Raw genomic sequence first — 25,128 nt, forward strand, 5'->3', positions numbered from 1 at the left:
ATAGCATTTGTGGTGTTTGTCTCCTGGGATATTCTCTCTCTGCCTCTCACTGCCACTCTGCCCCCCCCCCCCCCTCCCACCCACACACACACACACACACACACACACACACACACACACACACACACACAGGTGATGAAGGGCTACTTTGGGCTCCGTTCCTCATTATCTCCCCTCCAGCCCACTCTGTTAACTGCCTGCTCTGCTATTAGCTCCCAGAATGCTCCCTGACTTGGCAGAGGCACAGCTGTAATCTGAGAACACTGGGGCTCATGACGCTGGACTTTTCCTCCCAGACATTTTAAGGCAAACAGCAACGCATTCTCCTGCTCGCCCCGACTGAATCTCTTGTGCACGTCCCTATACAGTTTCGTCAATGGCACACATAATGCACCGACAGCATATACCATCACAAATGTGAGGTGATGTCTATAGAAGTGTGTGTTTGTTTGTTTTAAATGTTGGTCAACCCCCCCTCCTTGGGCAAATAAAATTGACTTTGTGTGAAGGTTTCCCAGAAGAAGAGAGGGATCTGAGAGATGTGGGGGTTTGTGGATGAGCCATGCTGCTGAGGTGTGTGCGCGCGTGCATGCTTGCGTGTGTGAGAGAGGGAGATGCTAGATGTTATATACTGTAATCCTACAGTATATAACACACTTAGTTGACCGGGGTCTCCCAGGGATCTATACTTGGGGTCTGCTCCTCCAGAGCGGTGCATGTGTTGTGAAGTGTTGTGTGAGCTTGTAGATCAGCTATTTTCACCTACTGTTTTCCCCAGACTAGGGACGCATCACGCATGGGTCCATGTGGTTAACTAGAGCCATTATGTTCTGTGGTTCCCACTAATCCTATAATGGCCTGACTCTGCACTCAAGCCACACAAAATACCGCTCCCTGAGTGAGAACTATGGGTGTTCTTTTTTTTCTCTTAATGCTCTATATGTATGTGCGTGTTGTTGGGACGTTGTCCTGTTTATGTCCGTGCGCGTGTGTGCTGTGACTGAGCACCTCCTCAGGTGTGCAGGGCAGGCACAGATAGTTAATCTAGTGTACCGACTCATCGATTTTCCCACTGCACAGGAAGTGGCTGGTTATTGATTCTCCGGGCCAATGATGTCACTCTAGAAGGTACAGAGTGTTTGCTTATCCATGATAAAGGTACGAGGCGCTTTCCCTGCGCACACTAGTCAAATAATCTCTCTCTCCCTCTCCCTGTGCTCCTTCCAACTTTCATCCCTTTTCTCCCATCACTCTTTCCATCATTTTACACCTTGTTTCTGGCCTCTTAAATGGACTCTCTCTTGTCTCTTGAGCGTTTGCTAAATGCCTAAATTGTAATTGTCTCTCCTCTCCTCTTCCCCGTCTCCTTGTGGTTGTGACAAAACCAGCTTTGGGTACTTACTTTGAGAAATCTACTCTTTCAGTTACACTATATATAGTACATCGGGTGGTGAATACATTTAACAACAAGTTGTTATTGTGATTATGATTCCATATGTTATAAAAGAAAAAGCCTTTGGAAAGTAGCCTGTTAACCAGACAAATCTGCCACAGGAAAAGAAAATCCCAGATATTAGTCTGGCCATGTCAGGCTAATGTTAAAGTAGTTTGCACTATTGCAAGTCTTGCCATTTTTATTTAACTAGAGCGGTGCCCGTTGGGCACTGGCCTACTTGGAACGATGGAAAATTTGGAAATGGATGCCCCACCCAGTTATTATGTCTTGTTATACAGTATATAGAGTTATTTGTCAGGCATGCCCAAATTGTGTCCGGGTAGCTCAGTCGGTAGAGCTCTCACCTTTGGACCACAAGTTCATGGGTTCGATCCCGGACACCGCCAACTCAGCGAATGAGTAGCACGGCTTAGGTGCAGCAAGTCGTGCGGGGAGCTGATGGTAGGTGTGGGAGCTCCACCTCAGCAATCCATCTCCCAGGGGGCTATAGCGCATTGTAACGGGGGTAGACTCCATCTCCCAGGGGTCTATAGCGCATTGTAACGGGGGTAGACTCCATCTCCCAGGGGTCTATAGCGCATTGTAACGGGGGTAGACTCCATCTCCCAGGGGTCTATAGCGCATTGTAACGGGGGTAGACTCCCGTGTTGATATCGACAATAAGCCACTCCCGACTGACCTACATAATTCCCAAATATGGAGTATATGCAGATGTCAGAACAACATTGTGATGTCAGAACAGGCCAGCTCTATATATAGAGAAATAATTTGGGCCTTGTCCAGAACCCGGGCAGAGGCTTTTGTGCTGGTTCTGGACAACCAGCATATCCAATGGTCTTGACAAAGTTGACACCGGGCACTGCGCTCCCTGTGCTGGTGTGGAATGTGTGTGTCAAATTTGAAGTCGGTGAGGCAAACGGTTCTTATGTGAATTACAGGCGTACGTACACACAGAGACGTGGTGCATTTATATTACGACGCAACTACATTTGAATGACTTAAGTCAAAGGGATATGTTGCTCAAACAAAACCATAGATTTGTTTAAGACTATATACGTATATGGACACAACATGGCTTGTGTCTGAGGCCACAAAAAAGGATTGCACTTATACTAGTGGGCATCCTCTTTTCCAAAACTCTTTAGTGGCATACTTGCTTCGTAGTTCTTCACAGGTGCTTCGTCAGGTGCTTTAGCGCTGAAGCAACATTTACAGTTAGCAGCAAGTTTTGTGATTACTTGCAATGGTTGCAAATTGCAATGGTCTGAATTGGTTCTGATTCAGCCATTTTCCCCAGCTACCACATGTAGCTAGCTCTTATACAATTGCCACAATATCTGTGCTTATGCATTAACGGACTGATGGTAAATGATTGTTGTTGTTGTTTTATGTGTGTCAACAATATCCTAATGCAGAATTATACGAGAAAAGGGAAGAAAATCTATTATGAATTCCATGTGTTTTAAAATGAGCACCATCATTCTTTGCGTATACATTAACACCACCATGGGATAAAAGCCTCCACATCTCTGCCCTGTTAATAATATTTAAGCCAGGTATGAGCCCATAGGCGAAACGTTATAGATGATTTTAAGCCGTTGGTTTGTCCTTTCTTTGGTTGTTCAGGCCTGTCATCGATTAACTACAGTGCAAACATCTCCACTACTGCCCGTGGCATGAGACAGACGACCACACACGCGCGCACACACGCGCACGTGCACACACACACACACACACACACACACACACAAAACACAGGCCTACTACTGTCAGGGTTATGAGGTCCATATGAAGGGTTTGTAAAAGTCAAGAACCGGTATACTCCTGAAGCCTCACACATTTGTCCTTAAAGATGTATTGGAAACTTAAAGCATTAAGCAAGTATAATATCATATCATTAAAGTAATGATGTACTTCAATCATTTATGCCAGGGGTTTTCAACAGATTTTAACCCAGGGACCAACATCCTGACTAAGAGCAAGATATTGTGCACTATTGTGTCGGGTGGGTCCATCATAGACCCACCTGACACAATAGTGGTGGGGGTTCATGCACCATTCCATGGGTTAAGAACATTAGAGTTTACTTTCTTCCTTGTTATTCACTAATCACACTATCACAGGCTACATTCATGAGCTGGACAAAAGATATCTATAGTTTTCAAAGGCACATTCTTGTTGGATACAGGCACATTTGAGTCTCAAGTCCCAAGTCCTCTCGCTTAAAAATCACACTTGTGTGAAGTAAAGTGAGGGGCGCTCACTGTATTCATATCGGCCACATGACGTCTTACGTCATCATTTACTGCCCTGAGCAAACATTAAGGTCCAAAGACTTGGCTGGCTCTCTAAAGTGCTCTAAACAAACTTTGTATGTAATATCCTCAAAGTCCATAGACTTGGCTGGCAAACGATTTACGTCATAAGTGCTCTAAACAAATTAAAAATCCCATAGACGTGGCTGCCACATGACGTAATCGTTAAAAGCCATGCATTGGAGGGCCCCTCAAAAAAAGTATATACCGGTAAGTATAAGTATAAGTATATTTTTATTTTATTTATTTTTTGCAAAAAAAGAACGAAAGAAAATACACGATTTACTTAATGTATGGCCAGGGACCACCTGCAAAACCACCAGTTGAAAACCCATGCTCTTACGGGGACCTACCACGGGTCACTGACAAGGTCTGTATTGGCAGTGCGGTAAGCGTGCCTATATCGAACACATCGAGTGCCACACTCCTCCCGACCGATAGGGGCACGTAGTTGAAAGCCCTTTTATTAAACAACGCGGGATGCAGCAATGCTAATCGCTGTCCCAGTAAATCTTAACACCCGTGGCCCACGTGGTGAGTACTTTATATTTGAAATCTTAATGTTTATGTACACGTTTACAATGTAAATGTAGCGATCGCGTAAAACAGGCGGAAGTTAAGCCATGACGCTCGTGAACTACGAGCGGCATGTGAACCATGGCTAGCGTGTTTTTAAATAGAAGAGCATGTTCTGTGCAGTGCTGGGCCACACTGGAGGGGACTCCTTACGTCAACACATCTGTCTGTTGAAATAAATCAGAGGCCAGTTACACAGCTGTTGCAAATCAATCAGTGTGGCAACAGAAACAAGCCCAATCAAAGATCAATGACAAGTCACAATTAAACTGCAAAGAAGAGAGAGAGAGAGAGAGAGAGAATAGGCCTATAATACATAAAGGCCGACAATAAACAAGGCCTACGGCCTGGGCCATGGCTCAATGGTCCAGGCACCTTGGCTGGTAGCCCAGTCTGGCAGTGTGCCGCGGGCTCGACTCCCGATCCCGACGGCCCCTCACTGCATGTCTTCCCCCCATCTCTCTCCCCATTTCCTGTCAGCCTACAGTCTGTCCCTCCATAAAACAATATAAAATAAAGGCGAAAGCCACAAAAAAGCATTAAAAAAAGAAAAGGCCTACATACATTCTTTGCCACCGTGCCAGTCATGAACCAATACAGCCGCCCTGTCTCAACAACGAACCTCAGCAACCACAACATATCAATCTTCAAAATTAACATTTGGAATTGATGGCTATTATAAAACCCGAAACCTCTAGCTCGAAACAAAAGGAAATAGCAAATTCACTCATAGGATTATTGAGTGATCAAGAGCCACATACACATATACTGTTCTCTGTTACAACTCACACCGTCAACGGCAGATACAACACACAACATACAACCTGTAGATTCAAGATTCACATCAGCATTCAATTCCAGAGCCAGAAACAGTTACTGAACATCATTGCCACCCAGTCATTGGGCCTGAAAATGACAGTAATTGTACAACAGCTTGAATCACACTAGTATACACACAGCATACACAAGCAGCAGCAGAATCAAGCAGCAGAAGCAAAAAGAAACCCCAAAGTTCCTACCTTGACGTCGTCAGTTGTGTAAGTGATGCCAGGGTCAACCTGTGGAACCCGTGGATAGAGATAGAGCCATCTCTCTAGTTCATGATGATGAGCCCTCCAGATGCGTCTCCAGTCATCCTCCATACAGTAGATCTGGCTAGCTGGCCAGTACTTTCCTCCCAGTATCAATGGCACCGACCAGCCTCATTCTCCTGGCTGCCATCTTCTCACTCAGCCTTGGTTGTTTAGCATTGCACATATCATTCTGGTGTAGTGCAGTGGTCAGGGATTTAGGCCAGGCTCTAGGGTCCAGCATTCACGGCATGTCATGCCACAGGAGAATGGACTCAGGGATGAGAAGAAGCTGAGCTTAGGGGTCTGGGGTCATCACCCTGGCTTTGTGTATGCTGTATGTGGAGCAGATTGAGAGAGACACCATAGGTTTTGAGCAATACCAGACGACTCGCCCCTTTACCAACTCGCCCCCGCAAAAAGTGTTAATGTATTTCCCTCCCTCCCTGAAATCTGAAATGATCATGTATACAGATGTATTTGTATAGTAGTCGATCTCTATACTCTGTCAAATCAAGGAAGAATAACATGAGACAGAGACGGTGACTGCTTAATTAAGTTCATTTAGGACCTTCTAGCAGTTCATTTCATTTTATTAAACACATTTCTTCCGTATGTAGCCAATGTTTTGTAATGGCATCATGATGCTATTATGCCCATGGATATACAGAGTGAACTTAATAAATTAATATAATACCTTTTATATAATCACCAACATGAATTTATGTTTGTTATTTACAGCTAGGTAGAGTAGTGGGGCGAGATAGAAAAGGGGCGACCGTACCTGTTACCGTTTTGAGTAACCAAGAGCCACATACCGTATAACACTGTACCCTGTCACAACTCACTAGCAACAGCAGATCGGATAAATAATATTTTTTTAAGCTGTGGGGACTTTGAACATGCCTTGACTAGGGTATGCCTTGAAATAAGTTGAGAGAATCTAGATGTGCAATTCAGGTTGCAACACTTTCTATAGAGGGTATGCGCATGCATAAAGTGAATGGCAAATCGAGTGGCAAAGTGAGTGGCAAAGTGAATTTAATGTAATTTAACATCGTTTAATGTAATCAGATTGGATGTATGGACTGTCAAGGACAGAAAGTATTTTTTTGCCACTCAGTAGGCGTCCCCGTATATCGCATAACTTCCGGGTATGATGATGATGTCACATGCATACCCTCTATTAAACCATCGTTGGTAGAGAGTTAAGAATTAAGTTTTATACGAGGCTATATATCATATATCAATTATAATATATATAATTATATAACCACTACATTGTTCACTTCAATGTTTTGTTTGAGGTGCCACTCCCCAACCAAAACATTGTGTCTGTACACTTTTCCAAGCACATTTATATTTGTTCATTTCATGCTCTCCCTCTCACTCACTCACACGCACACACGCACGCACGCACGCACGCATGCACACACTCGCGCACACACACACACACACACACACACACACACACACACACACACACACACGCTTAGCATAGGTAGCTAAGCTAACTCACCTGCAGAACAAAAACAAAAAGACCAAGCAGTTTATTATGAAGATGAATTAACTATCAAACTGTCACACACTTGTGACTGAGCAGTTTTCACTTCATAACAACCCAGACTCCAGTGACTCAACTTCCATTAGGTGTAAAGTTACATTATAAGTTGTTTATTTCACTCTTTTTTACTACCAAACATAAGGAGCAGTGTCTGTCTGTTTGTTTGCAGCAGGTGTGTGTGGAGGGGGCGTGGCTACCTGAAGATTTTAACCCATTCTGGGCGGGAACCCCTTTTGGCATTATGTTATATGCTTTAGCTATTGAAAAGTAGCAGATCTACAAGCTCATAGCGCGCCACAGAGTGGCGCGCTACGAGCTTGTAGGTCTGCTATTTTTGAAAAATCGAAGAACGACTGACATAGAAACATAGCTTTTTCAGAAAACTGTCAGGATGTAGAAGACATTTTTAGAATCACTGATCTCAGGTCAGAAAGAGCCCGCTTGAAGCCTGCTCAGGGACCAAGTGTCAAAGTGTCAAAGTGTCAAAGTGACAAAGTGTCTACTTTTATTTATAGACAGGCTTATTTGTAGCCGCAATTTGCAACTCTAGATTTTTTTTACAATGGGTTGAATCTAGAGTTGCAACAAGCTCCATCCACTTCCTATTCATCATTTTTGGTTTGTGATCTGCTTGTCTTAAACGACGTTAAACTCACCAACATTGCAGCTGTAGTCCAAGCTTGAATTATCCTCTTTCAATCTGCCGAGCTTGTTTTTCATAAAAATCCACCGTAGAGATGTTATGAGCTACTTTCTGTCAAGACATCCTCTGCAAGTGATTCTTTTTCTAAGTGCTGGAGTTTGGAAGCACTCGTCGTACGTCACTGAACTGCCCTGCATTCCACCTGTTTCGAATTTGCACATAATGCAGGAGGCAGCAGCGCGACCCGTTAACAAAAACGAGTGCTTCCAAACTGCAACACTTAGAAAAAGAATCACTTGCAGAGGATGTCTTGACAGAAAGTATCTCATAACATCTCTGCGGTGGATTTTTATGAAAAACAAGCTCGGCAGATTGAAAGAGGATAATTCAAGCTTGGACTACAGCTGCAATGTTGGTGAGTTTAACGTCGTTTAAGACAAGCAGATCACAAACCAAAAATGATGAATAGGAAGTGGATGGAGCTTGTTGCAAATTGCGGCTAGCTTATTTGTATGTCCAGTGATCCCCGTGAACACAACTATGCCACTTCATGTGTGCAGATATGTGCTCATAGCTTAAAAAATGGATATTAAGAAATAATATAATCAAAATCTATCAAAAACTTAGCCTTTATCTAAATTGTTTATATTGAACTGAAGTTCAGCATCATCTTAAATGGGTGTTTAATAAAGAAAAGAAAAGTAATCTAAAACTTGCTGTGTTTTGCTGAATATGCCTTGGCAGACATAATGACGAAGCATAATTATCTGCTGCAGTCAGTGACAATTCTTTACACCTACATGTGTATGTGTATGTGATTTCCTGCATGTGTAAGCATTTTTCTTTGCTCATGTTCTCTGCATGTGTGTACATTTTTGGGGGAACTGACTGTATAGGGCTAAAGGCATGTTTATGTACATTTGCACTTGTCCTGTTCTGTTTGCAGAGTCAACAGAGTTTAGTGTGTATATTTTGTCTTTCATATAATGCCAAAGTGTAAACTTAGCTTATGGCCAAAGATAAGTGGTGTTATAACGTGTGAGAGAAAATAAATGGGGTGCAGTGGAGGAAAACCGAGAAGTGAAATAGATGGCAATTGAAAGACCATAACTATAATGTGTTAGGAGACATATTGACACGTCTTAACCACTTAAACCATAAAGTATATACTTTGTTGACAGGGGTCCCCCAGGGTTGTATACTTGGTCCCCTACTTTCTTTCCCTCTACACAAAAGAACATAGCCAAAAATAGTCAACCTACAATTAAGCCCCCAATGTGCCATGTTGCGACATGTTGTGTGTGCTTGTATGTAGATTCGTTATTTTTGATGATTGTTCACATTATGACATGCCCAAAATAGAGATGCTAGGGTTCATGTGGTTAACCAGACAAGATCTACATTATACTGTACCATTTTACTAGAGACGTACCGGTACAGGGTACTGTATAAAAAAACATGCATGCCAACACCCCTATACTTGTGTATAGACTCATGTTTTCTCCTTGAATGTTGATTAACACATAATAATAAAGCACGTTCAGTCTGTCACAAAAATAAGTCAGTGGAAATATGGGGTCAGCAATGGCTGAGTGATTAGATGGCAGAACGAAACATGGCCTGAATATCACCTGGATCAAACAGACAGGTCTCATAAACCATCAAATATTAATGCTGCTGTGACGTCGTGCTCAGAAGAGGTTTGTGGTGCTGTCCGTCATCAGGTTTCATGATCTATTAATGAAGTAATAGGACGCGGTCAAAGCTGTTCCTGAGTACGCCGATTAGGCCATATCACCTCTCCCCCTACTTGAAGTATGACCGTATCACATGCCCCCTTCAGTTTAACAATCACAATACATACTGGTATGGGTTCGAGATTGAGGAAACCGATAGGAGGAGACTGAGAAGGCCAGATGTGATAAAGTGACACAGTATAAATGCTCACAAAGGATGTACCTGTAGTAGGCTTGCAGAACATTATGGGAATCCCTATGTCACAGAGACCAGAGACGGATCTACGGGTTGGCTGCGTAAAGCTGCGTAGGCCCACCCGTATGCCCACGGCCACCCGTACGTAGCCTGGCTGCGTATAGGCCCGGGCTCAGCCAGATTGTATCTGGGCCCACCCAGATTGACAGGCTTTCCCCACTGTATGAGATTCATGGAAACTACCTATTCCTCTGGGCATGGAAGCATCGTGTTCCGGCCACAATGCACCTGAACGCAGCCGCTCTAGACAAAGCTTGTGATTCTACCAGACGTATTTCAGAAGCACACTCGCTACACCCAAAAACACACAAAAAACTCAGACGCACCCAGACTTTTCCAGACCCACTCATTTGACACGTTCTTTATCCAACCGCCACTGACAGATTCTAAAGCCTATATTGAAGAATAACAACTAAGGCCCGGGCCAGCCTAGCGGACTAGGCACCTAGGCTGCTAATCCAGACTGACAGCATGTGAGGGTTTCGACTCTCGATCCCGACGACCTTTGCTGCGTGTCACTCCCATATATCTCCTCCCATTTCCTGTCGCCTTACTGTACACTATCAAATAAAGGCATAAAAAGCACAAAACATATCTTAAAAAATTACACTTGATTACACTGCATTATATAGACACAGTGGCAGCCTTTGTCTATCACAGTGTTTTGTACTGCTGTGTTTAATAGCATGGCTTTATGGTTTAATTTGTCAGGCTGGATTACCCATAGCTGCTCTCTATACCTGTTGTCTTTTGCAGAGGTGTCGGCCCGCCCTGGTTCTCTTATATAAAGGAGTTCATTGACTCCCTTGTTTTCTGTCTCAGCTAGATAGAAATGATGAAAGCCAGTTTTTTAAAACATGCCGCTCTGGGGTGGCTGAACGGTTCATCAAGTTTTATACTTCCAAGTTTTTATTGCCTTGGATTTAGTGGCACACTAACTCACATTACGATTAGTGGTTGGAACAAGCAGCTGTTATGGCCTTGTTGTTAAGTGGTGTTTTGGGAGTGAATCATTGTCTTTCTGTCCTCTCCCAGAGACAGGTGAAGGATTGGGACTTTTGTGAAGCGTTTACAGTGGCTATTAGGAATTATAATCTGACTAGTCCTTACCCGTTCTGAATATATGCAAACAGCAAATCATGTTCAGTGTGTGATGTAATAGATCACATTACTGATAGGGGGGGGAATTGTTTACAGATGGTCTTGGGAAGTTGGGTTGGGCACTAAAGTATAGGCTAATTAAATGCTGTAGTACAATCATAAGTACACCATTGATGTGTGATGTAAATATGGTGGTGATATTCTGCCTATAAATGGAAGTTATTGAATATTTTCAAGGTCGGTGTTGCACTTTGTAGACGGTCCCTAACCGCTCACCGTCTGCTGCCCGTGGAGATATAAGCTATTAAACGGTGAACGCGGAGGTTGGCTTTTTGGGCTTCAAAGCAAGTTGTAGTTTGTTCTTTATATAATCAGGATAAGAATTAGATGTTTTGTGTGATTTAGGAACGTGTCGTTGTCATTGCATCTGTCTGTATGTATTTTGTCATTGTGTTGTTCCGACGGCACGGGATCTGTCTTCTCCAAACGTCTCCATTTGGCCACCCCGAGACCCCGACAGATAAGCATTCCGTTGTGATCGTGCTGTTCAGTGTGTCACGCAGCCACACTGGGTGCGTGCAGGGCTGTAAGCTGTCGTTGTCAGTGTCCAGGCTTTGAGCGTGCATGTAGCCCATGTGTAATGCACAGCGAAGGAGGTGGTTGAGGAGGGGGCGGACAGTGTAAATGGTGCATTTATATATAGCGGCGGAGCGGCTGCAGTCCTGGCTGTGTGTCGCTGATCATAAGCCCAGAAACAGTGTCCTCGGAGCGGCTGCAGTCCTGGCTGTGTGTCGCTGGTCATTCACATCCAACACGGACACAGAACAGATGCTCCGACGGGGCTGGGTTTGGCTTCCTACGTCACACTACAAACGGTGACCTATCGAATTATGCGTCCCACACCCCCTCCACAGGCACACAATTCTTCAAGTTACAATTCACCATGATCGTGTGGTGATGTAAAAACAATATCTGTACAGTAAATATGACAGTTGCGTCGGTAAAAAAGTAGCCTAGCTGGATTGTGGGAGCGTGCAGATTTATTTTGGCATGGAGAGATGTGTGCTAATAGTGTGGCTCGGTCGGAGATAGAGCACGGACAAATAAACTGGTTTTTATTCACTAATAAATTCATTATTAATCTTATTGGAAAAATGGCTTCGTTAAGACCTCCATATTATTATGGTCAATGCCTGTGTGAAAAGTGGGAGCGATTGGTGCAGGCAATGAGGAGATAAGTGTTTGTTTCTGACAGACAGACAGACAGACAGACAGACAGACATTCAGACATTCGCTCTATTATTATTAGGATGATCAACAACTTTTTGGATAAGTTCCCAGTGAGCTGACTCATTTTCGCTCAGTCAGCAAAGCCTCTGCTTCTTGTCAAAGAAGACAAAAACAGCTGCGCATGCCAAAGCAGCCACACAGCAACGACATGCCAGACTGTGGTAGTTTCTAATGGGTAGTTGCCCAGTACTGATGGGCATGAACTCTCTATGATAATTTGCTAGAAACCTCTGGTTTGCCTGAATGTTTTAAGTAAATAACAACAACGATATTGTCCACGAATCACTGCCAAGACACAGAGGGCTGGAAGAGAAGATTCCGGGGAATCTGGTGGGAGGGTTCTGTTGGCAGAGATCTAATGGTGTGACGGGGACAAAGGGGGCAAAGCAGAACAAAACGGAGACGCTTTCAATTATTTGTTGGTACTGGGTCATATCAAGCTAAAGATAGCAGGGGAGGGATTGGTATTTTCTGTTATTCTATGGGATCTTTCTGTTGCGGCTTGCTGTATTGTGACAGCTGCCCTCTCCTCTGTTAGAATAACATCCCCGGGAACTCATTCTTCCTCACGTGCACATGGGCAGGTTGCAGGGGTGGCATTTCCACTGGAACATAGTCCATAACGCCCATGTCCGCGTGTGCGTGTGTGTGTGCGTGCGTGCGTGTGTGCCTGAAACCAGTGTGAAGCCACTGGTCTTCTTTTGTTCCTGATTCCGCTTGCCCTTCAAAACCATAGGTTCTCTCGTTTTGTTTTTTCTTTGTCTTTATGTGTTCTCTCTCAAGTCTCTCATGTTCCGCTGTGTTTCATGGAATTCAGAGAACTCGGGCTTCCTCCCAGTGTCCGTGTGCGCTTGTTCAGGACCCATTGGTCTGGGCGTGCGCCTCTTCTCTCAGGAAAACTGGCGCTCGGTTAGGCCGCTCTACTCTGATAGCTTGCCAGAGTACACATAGATCAGATGTGCATGTGTGTGTGTGTGGGGGGGGGGGGGGGGAGGTGCAGGGGGGGGGGGGGGGGACAAGGGACTCACAAATGAGGCCAAAAGGCAGCCTTTGTATTGTTAAAGTTTCCCACACTGATGCAACTATTGCTCAGTTCTCTTCATGCTAAAGCAATGCGTTGCCAAATGAGTATTTACAGATGAAATGAAAATGACGGCTTGATGCTGTCTTCTCAGTTTTGTACCAGCAGAAAGAGGACAGTTGATACGTTGTCACTCCTTAAACGCTGCAGTATGTGGTCTGTTGGCCAGGTAAGGGTTAACTCTCCAATTCGTGGTCTAAGCTTGCTATGTGTTAAGGGCTTAGTGATCGTTGGACACAGACTCGAACCCAGAGCCGTATTTGAAGAGTGGAGCTAGAGGGGAGGAAGCAGAATATCCACTTTTGTGCCGTTTTCACACTTCATCATGAACATGCCCAGCCCTGCAGTCCTTATTCATAGTTATGCTATTTATTTAGCCCTGTACTTTCTACGTTTTGATTGAGTTTAAATAGAGTTCGTCAAATGCCAGTGACCTACAGAAATCCAAGGTCCACAGGTGATCTGTTGACATGGGGGGGGAAAAAGCTCCTGGTTGTTTTTCAGACATGTTTTTGTTTTTGTGAGCCTCTGGGTTAAGCTGAGGCATGTGGTTTTGTGTTCGCTGGAAAGATAGGAGGTACTTGTTGTAGCTCTCTAAAAAGACACACAGAAGCACTCATGCCTATTTAAAACAACAGCCAGACAAATTAACTTCAGCCAGTAAACAGAATTATTTTCTTTTCAATAGACTAGATAATGGTCTACACTACAGTATGTCTGCTTGACAACTTGTTGCTCTTGCAAAACTTTTTCTTCTCTCTTTTTCTCTCTACTTTTTTTTCTCTCAAAGAAACAGGAGAGGGAGAGAGAGAGAGAGAGAGAGAGAGAGAGAGAGAGAGAGAGAGAGAGAGAGAGAGAGAGCAAAAAGATTGGTTCCTGCAACTGTTGTTCTGCACTGTGATTGGTGGAAGCCTGTTGCTAGGCTTATGTCATTGTGTGCGAGAGTTTTCGGCTTCCTCTCTGTGAGCCGATAGGTCGGGTTTGAACTGGTTAGGACTTCTACCACTTGTTGAACATCCCCACAGTTTATGTGGTTCTCCTCTCCTCCTGTCTTTCTGCATGTCAAAAACAGCAGCTACTCTGCTGGGACAGAGCTTAAGCATCGCTTCCTAAGTTCCTGTCTCTCCCTCTCTTTTAATCTCATTAGCTTTTATCATCCTCTTTATGGGTAGAAGCAGTCAACAGTTTAGCATTAGCAGTGTGCTAATCAAAACAAATGCTTTTAACATTCAATAAAGTGGCTGCCATGTGCCATTCCATTCTACTTGAGCCCAATGACATTCGAATTAGAGATGATCTGATACCAATTTACTCTTTCCGATTCCACTATGTATCGGTACCATTCCGACAACAGTGCATTAATTAAAGTACACAGATACTCTGTATGGATGTGATATGATTGTTCTATGATTTGGCTGAAGTTAAGCGAATGAATTACATGTTGACAATGACATTTTGCTAGCTCTGACTAACCTTACTCTGAACTAGATCTGCACGTGTTATTGTTTGCCTGTGTAGAGTAAATAAATGAGCAATCATTATGTGATAAATTGTGTGATTTGATTGGTGCATAAACTTGCGTATTGAGTATTCAGTTCACCAATACCCTAGCAGATCTACAAGCTCATAGCGTGCCACCGTGGCACGCTATGAGCTTGTAGATCTGCTATTTTTGAAAAATCAAAGCACGACTGACATAGAAACATAGCTTTTTCAGAAAACTGTCATTTTCAAACAGACATTTTTAGAATCTGATCTCAGGTCAGAATGGGTTAAGACCTGTGCAATAGGGCAAGTGGAATCCGATGTTCCGTTACACCGAGTGGCAGCATTATTTGGTGTCAGTCCTGGCTGGTACCATAACCTGTTTCTAAACTTAGGACCAAGTTCTGTGAGACTGGTGAAGTCATAGACAGTGGCAGTCTCAGGGAGACAACACCCCAAGAAGACCAGTTCCTCACCTTTGCTTCACTCCATCGAACTCCAGGAACCATAGACTTTCATCCAGAGATTTACAGGCAAGATTTGCACAACCAGTACCACAGACAGATATTTGTCAAAGTAGCAAGACCCATGATAAGCAGCTGGCAGGTCGCTCAAAACAAGAGTGATTACCAACAGAAGCATATTGGTGGATTTTGGCAACATTACCGGCATATAAAATACAATACCAAAATGATAGACCGAAGTTACGTTTCCAAACCTTTTATGAGGAGTATAGGCCAGGTATAGTGTCCTCTTTTTGGGGATTCAGAATATTCATCACCCTATGTTACATATTCAAGTTCAAGTTCATTCAGCAATTATAACAAAAATAATTCGTTATTAAATCCTTGCTCCCGATTCATAAATCAATGTCACTAATTCAAACTATTTATAAATGATGGTATAACTTTTAAATGATGATCGATAAAACCTGGACCAAAAACACTATAATATATAATAAAATAATGTCCGTTCTGTTCACATTTCCCTTAAATTCCCCAATTTATAAAGGCCTCATATTCTTCTGAACTCCAGTATTCCTCACCATATTAAACATTGTGATATTAGCTAATAGGGTTCAGCATTACATGTCCCGTGCAGTACTTAGTTCCGACAAACGACAACCTACCTCAAACCCTAAACTAAACCATAACCGCAAGCACAGACTAATGCTCCGTCAGAATTACGTGCGGATCCCTTGAAACGTGTCAGCCAATGCTACATTCGTTGTAGTTGTGTATGAATGTATGTCACCCAACTACAATACCATCAATTTTAAACTGTGAACTGGTCAACACTGATGCTCAGTGATGCAGGTTTAATAGGAAACATTTTATCTGGATATTTGTGCCCATGGAAATACACCCATTCTAATTACTATAAGGCAAGCATCAATGGAACCCCTTTGTTGCCGGTGGCCTGTTATTCAGAAGATGTGTGCACACCTGAGGTGAAACCTGTGGAGTCTCCCAACCCAAATACACTTAGGGTGCGTTCAGATATAGGCACACTGAGTGAGCGCACTGCCAGTACAAACTAATAGGCGAGCCGAGTACGCTCCCGCCTCCCGGTGTGCAATTCCGAACGCACCCACAATGCACCACACATAGCCACTACAGCTCCCATCACATACAGTACATGCATATGCATGCATGTACACACACACACACACACACACACACACACACACACGTGCGCGCACACACACAGGCCATGATGTGAGTTACAGTAAAGCTAGTATGTGTGTGTGTGTGTGTGTGCGTGCCTTCTGACAATAGTGCTTGGCCCCGTTCACGAGCCTGGACCCTGGGCCTAAGCGGTTTTATGTGAAAAGGTTGGTGCATATCATAAGCCCTAACGCTGACCAGCCTCTTCTGCAGCTTTGCTGAGCCATGGGGCTCCCAGTACAGCGGCCCCAGTGCCGCTGTCACCCAGCAGAGTGCTGACTCTAGCCCCAGGGGCATGTTTACTGCTGCCCTGCACCCCCACGATGTGGCATCAGGGGAGGGAGGGGGAGGGGGGGTTAGGCCCACACAATGAACCTGCTGAATATGGTGCTCTGTGGCTATCTGCGCTGGGGGACAAAATGACCAGGCATGGGCTCCTGGACAGAGCGTAGCTGATGCCTCGACTTTGCTGGGTGACAACGATCTGACTCCCTCTTTCCACCCCATCATCATTACAAAATTGAACTTGTTTATGGGGCTTCTTTATTGGGTGTCCTTTCGCTTGTACACATGCGTGCGCGCACACACACGTGTGCTGTGCACCCAGTGCACCCACACACTGCATACACAATTGGATAGCTGGCAATCAACACACTTGACTTAGGCAGCGGGCTGAATAATTTCCCCAGCAGTGCCAGCAGACCAAAAAGGAATAAAACACCCCTAACACATTGTGTTCAATGCACGATGTCATTTCCAGCGTATCACTTTTGATAAAACTAAACAGCAGCTATTAACTCTATAATAACCACACCAGGCCAACACACTGTACCAGTTGACTCTATAATAACCACACCAGGTCAACACACTGTACCAGTTGACTGTACCAGTTGACTCTATAATTACCACACCAGGCCAACACACTGTACCAGTTGCTGGTGTTATTGTCGAGCTGGGACAAACAAAGCTATTAGAGCTGCCTTCCTTATCTCTACTTCCTCCTTGGCTTTGAAGGAGTCCTTTTTGGCCCCGGCTGATTGGCTGGAGGAGCTGTACTCTATCTGTGGTGTGATAGGCTGTGGCTTAAAGCCAGTGGCGGCTGTACGGCAAAGTATAACGGGTGCTTTCCTGAATGCCTGTTGTTGTTGCAGCAGGTCCTGCAGGTAGCCTACCCATCCCGCTGTATGCAGGGCAGACGGGCCACTGCCACACAGCTATGGTGGTTACTGTCCTTGTACTGCTGCTGTACTGCTGCTTCCCCCCCCCCCCCCCCCATACACGGTACACCAGTCAATAGGGGGGCTTGCATGTATGGTTGTTTTTCTCTCAGGGTGTACTTTACACATAGAGGCGTACACAGACAACAAGGCACTTATTATCAGCTGCTGGTGTTCCAAATAAATTTAGATCATGAATCATTGTGTTGTGGCCCATTTAATCATAGGGTTAGTTAGGGGGAATTGATTGAAACATGTTTGTTGCAAATATCAATGCACAGTACAAGCAGTGGCTTGTTTGCACTGTTTTGCATACAGAGGCGGCATGCGTAGAGTCGATCATGATCAATGGCTGCAACAAGGAACAAAAGAAGGAGACATATTAAGTGATTATGTTTTCTTAGGGCCGGGGGTTTGTTCTCTCAGCGAGCTCACGTTTAGACAGACAGACCCCCACTCTCCTCACGGTTCGCTCCGCCCCCCTTGGGGCAGGCCTCCTCCCGCTATTGGTCGAGCGGAGGCTGTTTTCGCGCTGCGATTGGCTGCGGGGTACGTCGGTCACACAGACCTCAGCTTATTTACCGAATGTATGTGCAGAGACATAACGTTATTCTGCTGTGTGGGGCTCCGACAGCTGACAGCGGCCAGCGGAGCACTTTACCCAGTGCCTCAAGGAACAAAGACAAGAAGGAAACAGCCATTCAAATTACATTCATCATTTTTTTATATCCGCCAAAATTGAGCTGCAAACCGAACACGACATGAGGCACGCAATCGCACCTTCGGAAAATGTGGAAAATAATTCTTTAACCGTGACAAACCTGCTAAAGATATGCACTCATTGTGAACGGATGAGCAAAAAGGTACGTGAAAGAATTAGGCTACGTTTAAAAGAAAGGCAAATTAAAGTTCCCGTTGTGAATGCATGCACGCTTTGACACTTTTGACAGTCGTCATTTAGCATATTTGATTATATGAATGTCATGATGTTGGTCGGTGATTTCATTCTTAGTTTGAATGAGAGCAGAGCAGCTGCAGTGCAGTCCTTTCTTTTGTGTCCCAGGTTGTTTACGCGTTTGAGGAGTTTGATCCTGTTTGTCATCGGTCAACATTATAATGGATGGGTCCTGTTTTTTTCCTGATCACATCAAGTGTCGATGTGTCATTGATTAGATTGCGGGATTTAAAATAAACCCGTGTCATTGAAACCATTTTCTCGGATTCTATCTTATCCCGTTCGTTGGCTTCCATTCATTCATCCACTTCGTTCATTGTGCGCAGCAGCAGGGAACTGCTCTACTGGCGACATGTCTGGACAAGCAACACTAGCCGAAAAACACTAATCCTTTAGTAGAGGATATGAACGGACATTATAGTTGTATTTCCTTAATTATTATTTCTTTGGTGGTTTTAGTTAGATGTAAACCCCTGGAGCTCGGAATATAAATAGTTAAATTGCCTATAGATAACTTTCCTAAAGTGTAATAACGTATTAATCGCAAAAACACAGCGCAGTTGTCTTGTATTTTTTTATTTTTACATAGTTTTCCGAAATCAATCGGCGTGTCTGTGCAGCGCGATAGGTTTGCTGCAGTACAGTAAGCTACAGTACAGAAACAAAGCGCATTTGGTTTCATAGACTTCATGCACACTGGACTGGAGTCTGGATAACTTGGAGAAGGAAAAGTGACTGGAGCGTCGAGGCAGCTGATAGGTGACCCAGCACAGCAGTGCTCTGTGTGCGGCTGGAGGGTGCGAATTTCGAAAAAGCTTGAACCTGAAGTTTATCTGAAGAATAGTTTCCTTTTGTAACAGTTTTTAAAACTAAATTCTCTTGTGTCTTGCAGGATTTGGGAGTCCGCATCCCAAGGCCCCTTGGTAATGGACCAAGCAGATTTATCCCTGAAAAAGAGGTATTTGAAAATAAGTCACAACTCATCTCCCTTTTTATAATAGCAACTGTATTGTAAATTATATTAGGAAGAACATATTAATTAATGGTCAATTAATGACATTGTGTATTGCTGATCACCCGTTTAGATCCTTCAAGTCAGCAAAGTGGACACCAGGACGCAATCGATATTTGAGGACGCGTTCGCAGCCCTCGGTCGCCTTGACAACATCTCCCTGGTCATGGGCTTCCACCCGCAGTACCTGGACAGTTTCCTCCGGACACAGCACTACCTGCTGCAGATGGACGGCCCCTTGTCTCTGCACTATCGCCACTACATAGGCATCATGGTAAGATATAAGAACTAAGAAGCACCCTCACGTTGGCTGATCACAGCAGTGGTTGTCAAAACATTTTCATGTCAAGGACTCCAAAATTAAATATGTAATTGATCTGATAAAATATTTTTTTCCCAATAGCCAATTCGTTACTGTCGGGAGGAAACCACCTAACTCAAGTTATGTTAGGTTATTGCCTCATCAACTTTGATGAGGCAATATTGCTTTGTTTTCAAAATATATATTTTTTTCCATTTCCTGAAAAATTAACATTGGAGTTGGGTGGTTTCTTCCCGACAGCAGAGATATATTGTTAAAGTGGTTATTCGCTAATAGCAGAAGCTTAGCTTTAGCTGTTTGTCTAGAGGTTTTACAACTCTGTCGCCAAGTTGAAGATAAGCTGTATGAATAAATACGCACTACACTGCAACAGACTTGGAGGTTCTTCTGACCCTGGTTCTCTCTTTGCGGTGAACCTCTCTCTGTAGGCAGCAGCCAGGCACCAGTGTTCCTACTTGGTCAACCTCCACGTCAACGATTTCCTCCAGGTGGGCGGCGACCCCAAGTGGCTCAACGGCCTGGAGGGCGCCCCGCAGAAGCTACAGCACCTCAGTGAACTCAACAAGATCCTGGCACACCGACCCTGGCTGCTCACCAAGGAACACATCGAGGTAAAGAGAACTGGGTGGGAACGGGCACACGGGTCACAGGGTGGACAACACCAGGACAGGGGGGGGGGGGGGGGGGAGGCGGGCCTCGTGTAATAGTCTGAGATTGTAGGAGAGGTCCAGAGTGTAACTTAGAACCCCCTTGTGAGGGTCATGGCAGCTGTATGGCATAGGGCTTAAGTAAAGCAAGCGAGAACAGAACAAAATAAATGGCGTGAGAACTAGAACATTTTCCCTACACTGTGTCCTAAAAGGTTATGGATGTTGATGTCGGAGCCAGTAGACTTATAACATCTTTCTCTCTCCGTTTCTCCTCTTTTCCTTCTCTTTCTCCAGCACCTGCTCAAAGCTGAGGAACATAGCTGGTCACTAGCAGAGCTCATCCACGCCGTGGTTCTCCTCACTCACTACCACTCCCTGGCCTCCTTCACCTTTGGCTGTGGCATCAGCCCCGAGATCCACTGCGACGGCGGACACACATTCCGACCTCCCTCCCTCAGCCAGTACTGCGTCTGTGACATCGCCAACGGCAACGGACATGCTTATCTCCACAACGACCACTTCGGTAACGAGGTGAGCAAAAATTAGCATTTTAGACTTTTTCCATTCATTTCTGTGCATTATGATGAATGAGACTGAACGACCCACCGACAGTACACTTCATCGTACCCTAACCCAGAACATGTCGGTGCTCTGTGTGTGTGTGTGTGCGCAGGAGGTGTCTGGTGAGGTTGAGGTGCTAATGGAGAAAATGAAGCAGCTTCAGGAGTGCAGAGACGAGGAGGAGGCCAGCCAGGAGGAGATGGCCACACGCTTTGAGAGGGAGAAGACTGAGAGCATGTTGGTGACCACGTCAGAAGACGAGGAGTGCTTCCCCTCCAGAGATGTCTCCCGGCACTTTGAGGACCCCAGCTACGGCTACAAGGACTTCTCCAGGAGGGGGGAGCATGTGCCCACCCTCAGAGTGCAGGTAAACGCTGCTTGCACCCGATCACGTTTCTTTGCTCCCGTTTCTGATCATTTGATTTTGAGTATCTGCCGATACCGATTTTTACAGATCCGATATTTATATTTTGATAGGACACTTATGCCATACTATAGTACAATATCCAGTCTAATATCATATGGATATGGATATAATATTGATACAAGGGATATCCCAATCATGTTTTCTAGCTCCCGATCCGATTTCCGATCATTTGAAAATGACGTGATCGACCCCAATTTCCGATCACATCCGATCGGATCGGGACAACGCTACTTGTAACACTCCCCCACACGCTGAACAGCCAAGACACCATGCCGATGTAAAAATATGATTAACCACTGCCTGATTAGCCTCGGTACCAGGCTTTCATTTTTGTTGGTGCAAAAATTGAAAGCCTGGAGGAACGCATTGGCCGCTCTGGTCTAAAAGTGGGAGTCAACCCTTCCGGGTGGGCGTCGCTCCAAATGATGTGACGTAGCGCTGCACTAGGGGGGAGAGGAGGGGCCGGGGGTGACGGACAGATCGATGAGATCCAATCAGGGCGTGCGCAAATCTGAGCCGCGACCCGCCCCTCTAGACCAGAAACCTAACACGTTAGCTCAGGCTACTGCCTGATTGACCTGTCACTAACCACTCTCCTGTTCTTATCTTTCCATAGGACTACAGCTGGGAGGACCATGGCTACTCTCTGGTCAACCGCCTGTATCCCGACGTCGGTCAGCTGTTGGACGAGAAGTTCCAAATGGCCTACAATCTGACCTACAACACCATGGCCATGCACAAGGATGTGGACACCTCCATGCTGCGCAGGGCCATCTGGAACTACATCCACTGCATGTTTGGCATCAGGTCAGTCCAGAAACAGTCGAGAAGCTGCTTTGTCATAATGTCGCTCGACATCATTTATAACGTTGTGCTTTGTCTCTGTGGTTCTCAGGTATGATGACTACGACTATGGGGAGATTAACCAGCTGTTGGACCGTAGCTTTAAGATCTACATCAAGACCATGGTGTGTAGCCCTGAGAAGACCACCAAACGAATGTATGAGAGCTTCTGGAGGCAGTTTCAGCACTCCGAGAAGGTGAGTGGAAACGTATAGAAGCTTTGGAGCAACACATTAGGTTGGGTGGTAGGGTGTATACTCATGAGATAGGATACAAGGGTGTATATTAGGGTGTATACTCATCCCTTCTTCTCTCTCTCTCTCTCTCTCTCTCGTCTCCTGTAGGTTCACGTTAATCTGCTTCTTATGGAAGCGCGCATGCAGGCAGAACTGCTCTACGCTCTGAGAGCGATCACCCGCTACATGACATGAAGTGCTTTTTTTTTTTTTTTTTTTTTTTTGTCGTTTAATCTTTGTCTTTTTTCTGTCATTGTTGTCGCTCATTATGGGACACTTCAAGAAAAATAAGGAAAATTGAGGCTAAAAAAGAAAGAAAGGCAAAACGCCCCGGTTCGTGTCGACGTTGTCCCCATGTTGGTTGGATGTAGCGAAAAAGGATCAGAACAAAAGAGAGAGTCAAAAGAAGAAAGCAATGCATCATCTCAACTGGATACAGAAGCTCCTCTCGTTGCCTTCAGTGCCAAAACCGACCAAGAGAGGGCAGCCTGGAGCAAATTCCCTCGATCACAGGGACTTTGGGCCAGAGGACTGACACAGGAGGCATCAAGGCCAGCCTTTCAGTATTCCACCATGCGATGCAATGCAGTGGTTGCTAATCTCCTGAAAAGTGTGACGACCCATAGCGATTCTCCAGAAAGCAGTGCAGTCTAAATGGCCTGTGCACTTTTTTTTGATCATGTAGTCATTTGTTTTCTTTTTCTTTTTAATACCTTTTTACTTTTTTTGTATCGAGAGGTTGATGTTTTGTCGCAATCGATGTGGTTGCTGTTTTCATTAATGATAACTGGAGACGGAAGCATTACTTGGGCAGTGTAATTCTGTGTGCCTGAAACTACCCAGCACAGTGTGTAGACGTGCTGATAATGCTGCTCTCGTATTCACGGGGTCATATTGATCCTCCTTCCCCTTAACCCCACTCCAACCCCCCCCCCCCCGCCCCAAAAATCCTCACCCCCATCCATCATAAATCCACTGCATTACTCCCCTTTTATGTCAACCCCCCTCCCAAACCAAGCCCAACCTGTCTATGTAAGCTAATCTAAGGAGTTTGTGAAAAAACAGAGGAGAGAAACTCATTAAAAAGAACACTGTCTGAGCCCTATTGGTTGTATGAGTGTGAGCAAGCCTGTGTTTGTGACAAGAAGTGTGGATGAGAGAGAGTGTGTCTGTGTGTTAAAGAGACAATATTGAGACGAGAGAGAGAGAGGGGGAAAAAAGTTTTTTGGAATTTCAAGCGTTAAAAAAAAAAAAAAAGCGAGGCACTTTGAAGGAATGAGATTTCCCGCTTCTGCTGTAGCTGTGTTATTGTGAGGTGACTGTTTATCATTTTGTTTGATGTTGTATTTTATGTTTCTGGTAAGATTTTTTTTTAAAGGAAGAGTAAAAAGCTGATAAGAAAGAAAGTTAGAAACCAGGTCTTCCAGGAGGGATTTGGTTCCGGTTGTCCCCCAACCACACCTGTCTGTCTTCCACTCATCCCAGCTGCCTGGTCACCCTAACACTTTCAAAGCTTTGGATTGTGAATTTTACCAGTAAATAAATACCTCTTCTGTTTTCGCTATAAAACATATAAGAAGTGCTCTTTGGCGAGCAGAAAGACTCATGTTCTTTGGGTTTCCCTGCTCCCGTTAGTAGGGAACCGGGCCAGCCCACACTGGGCCACCTGCGATCGGTAAACTGTCAAGCGCAGAAGGTTTTGTAGCTGTGCTTGTTTTCCCTTGTGGGGAGAAAACCTAACCAGTGCAAAAGCAGCTTTTTCTTTTCTTTTTTTTTTGGATGGAGGAATGGACCCTCTGTGGTTTTCTTTTTGTTTACTAAAACCAGTAAAGTACTGCATTCTTCTTCTGAGGATGGATTGAGACAACTGGACAGATGAATGATTGATGTAAAGGAGGAGGATGATGGTGATGATAATAGCATGGTACATCATTTGGAGGTGGTTTTGAGAGGAAGTGGATGTTATATCGAACTTCTGACTGATGTCAGTTACTGACACTTTTTTTTATATGAAAAAACAAACAAGATAAATGAAAGAAAAAAATAAAATATGATACTGAATCTGTGTGCATCCTTTGTAGTTTTCTCCCTAACCAATTTGTTTCCATTGCCTCATTAGAGAGAGAGCACATCTTTACACACAGAAAGGCCTACTACACTTACTGTATTCAGGAAACAAGTACCTATAGCACAAATTAGTCAGAACTCTGAACAAAGAGCATTTCCACTATTCCATATACAGTATGTCCAGTATATAGGCATATCACGTAACCTGTGGCAGTAAATATGCTGCTCATACAATTTTGCACGCTTTTATGCAATGACGATTCATAACATGGCATGGAATGTCATTCTGAGACCATGCGTTCCATGTATCTGAATTAGACCCAGTTCTCTGTCAAACAAGGTATTGGGAGAGTGACATTACTCCACACTATGCTGAACTCAGGGGAATTGTTCGGTCTGTGTCCTCTGCACAGTCCAGAGTGTTTTATGTGGATCTCATGTACTGTACAGGTTCTGGAGTTGTGTGGCTAGTACAGCGCCACCTAACGCCCCGATCCCTTTGGGGCACTTTAGTCTCGCTCAAGGTTTCTCTTTATTGTTTTGAAAGGAGGACTTTGTGCCCGGCCTGGAATTAGAGATAAGGGGGATACCTTACGGG

The 25,128-nt window shown here is 44.6% G+C and overlaps 1 protein-coding gene across 2 annotated transcripts in view; it reads left to right on the plus strand.

The window, feature by feature from the left end:
• sesn1 (sestrin 1) overlaps positions 1–24,524 on the plus strand; it is a 71,918-nt gene extending 47,394 nt beyond the window's left edge. Inside the window, exons 1-9 of one of the 2 annotated variants that reach the window (XM_083790974.1) lie at positions 18,083–18,320; positions 19,305–19,370; positions 19,498–19,698; positions 20,175–20,357; positions 20,691–20,927; positions 21,070–21,324; positions 22,001–22,191; positions 22,280–22,424; positions 22,572–24,524. In XM_083790974.1, coding sequence (XP_083647100.1) covers positions 18,219–18,320; positions 19,305–19,370; positions 19,498–19,698; positions 20,175–20,357; positions 20,691–20,927; positions 21,070–21,324; positions 22,001–22,191; positions 22,280–22,424; positions 22,572–22,658 — 1,467 coding nt within the window. In that variant the 5' untranslated portion in view covers positions 18,083–18,218 and the 3' untranslated portion in view covers positions 22,659–24,524. Of the gene's footprint in view, positions 1–18,082; positions 18,321–19,304; positions 19,371–19,497; positions 19,699–20,174; positions 20,358–20,690; positions 20,928–21,069; positions 21,325–22,000; positions 22,192–22,279; positions 22,425–22,571 lie in introns of those variants that run through there. The other variant, XM_083790973.1, reaches the window with a different exon arrangement.
• The last annotated feature ends 604 nt before the right edge of the window (positions 24,525–25,128 follow it).

This window comes from Protomyctophum parallelum (assembly GCF_964188405.1).
Source record: "Protomyctophum parallelum genome assembly, chromosome: 19".
Lineage (NCBI taxonomy): Eukaryota > Metazoa > Chordata > Actinopteri > Myctophiformes > Myctophidae > Protomyctophum > Protomyctophum parallelum.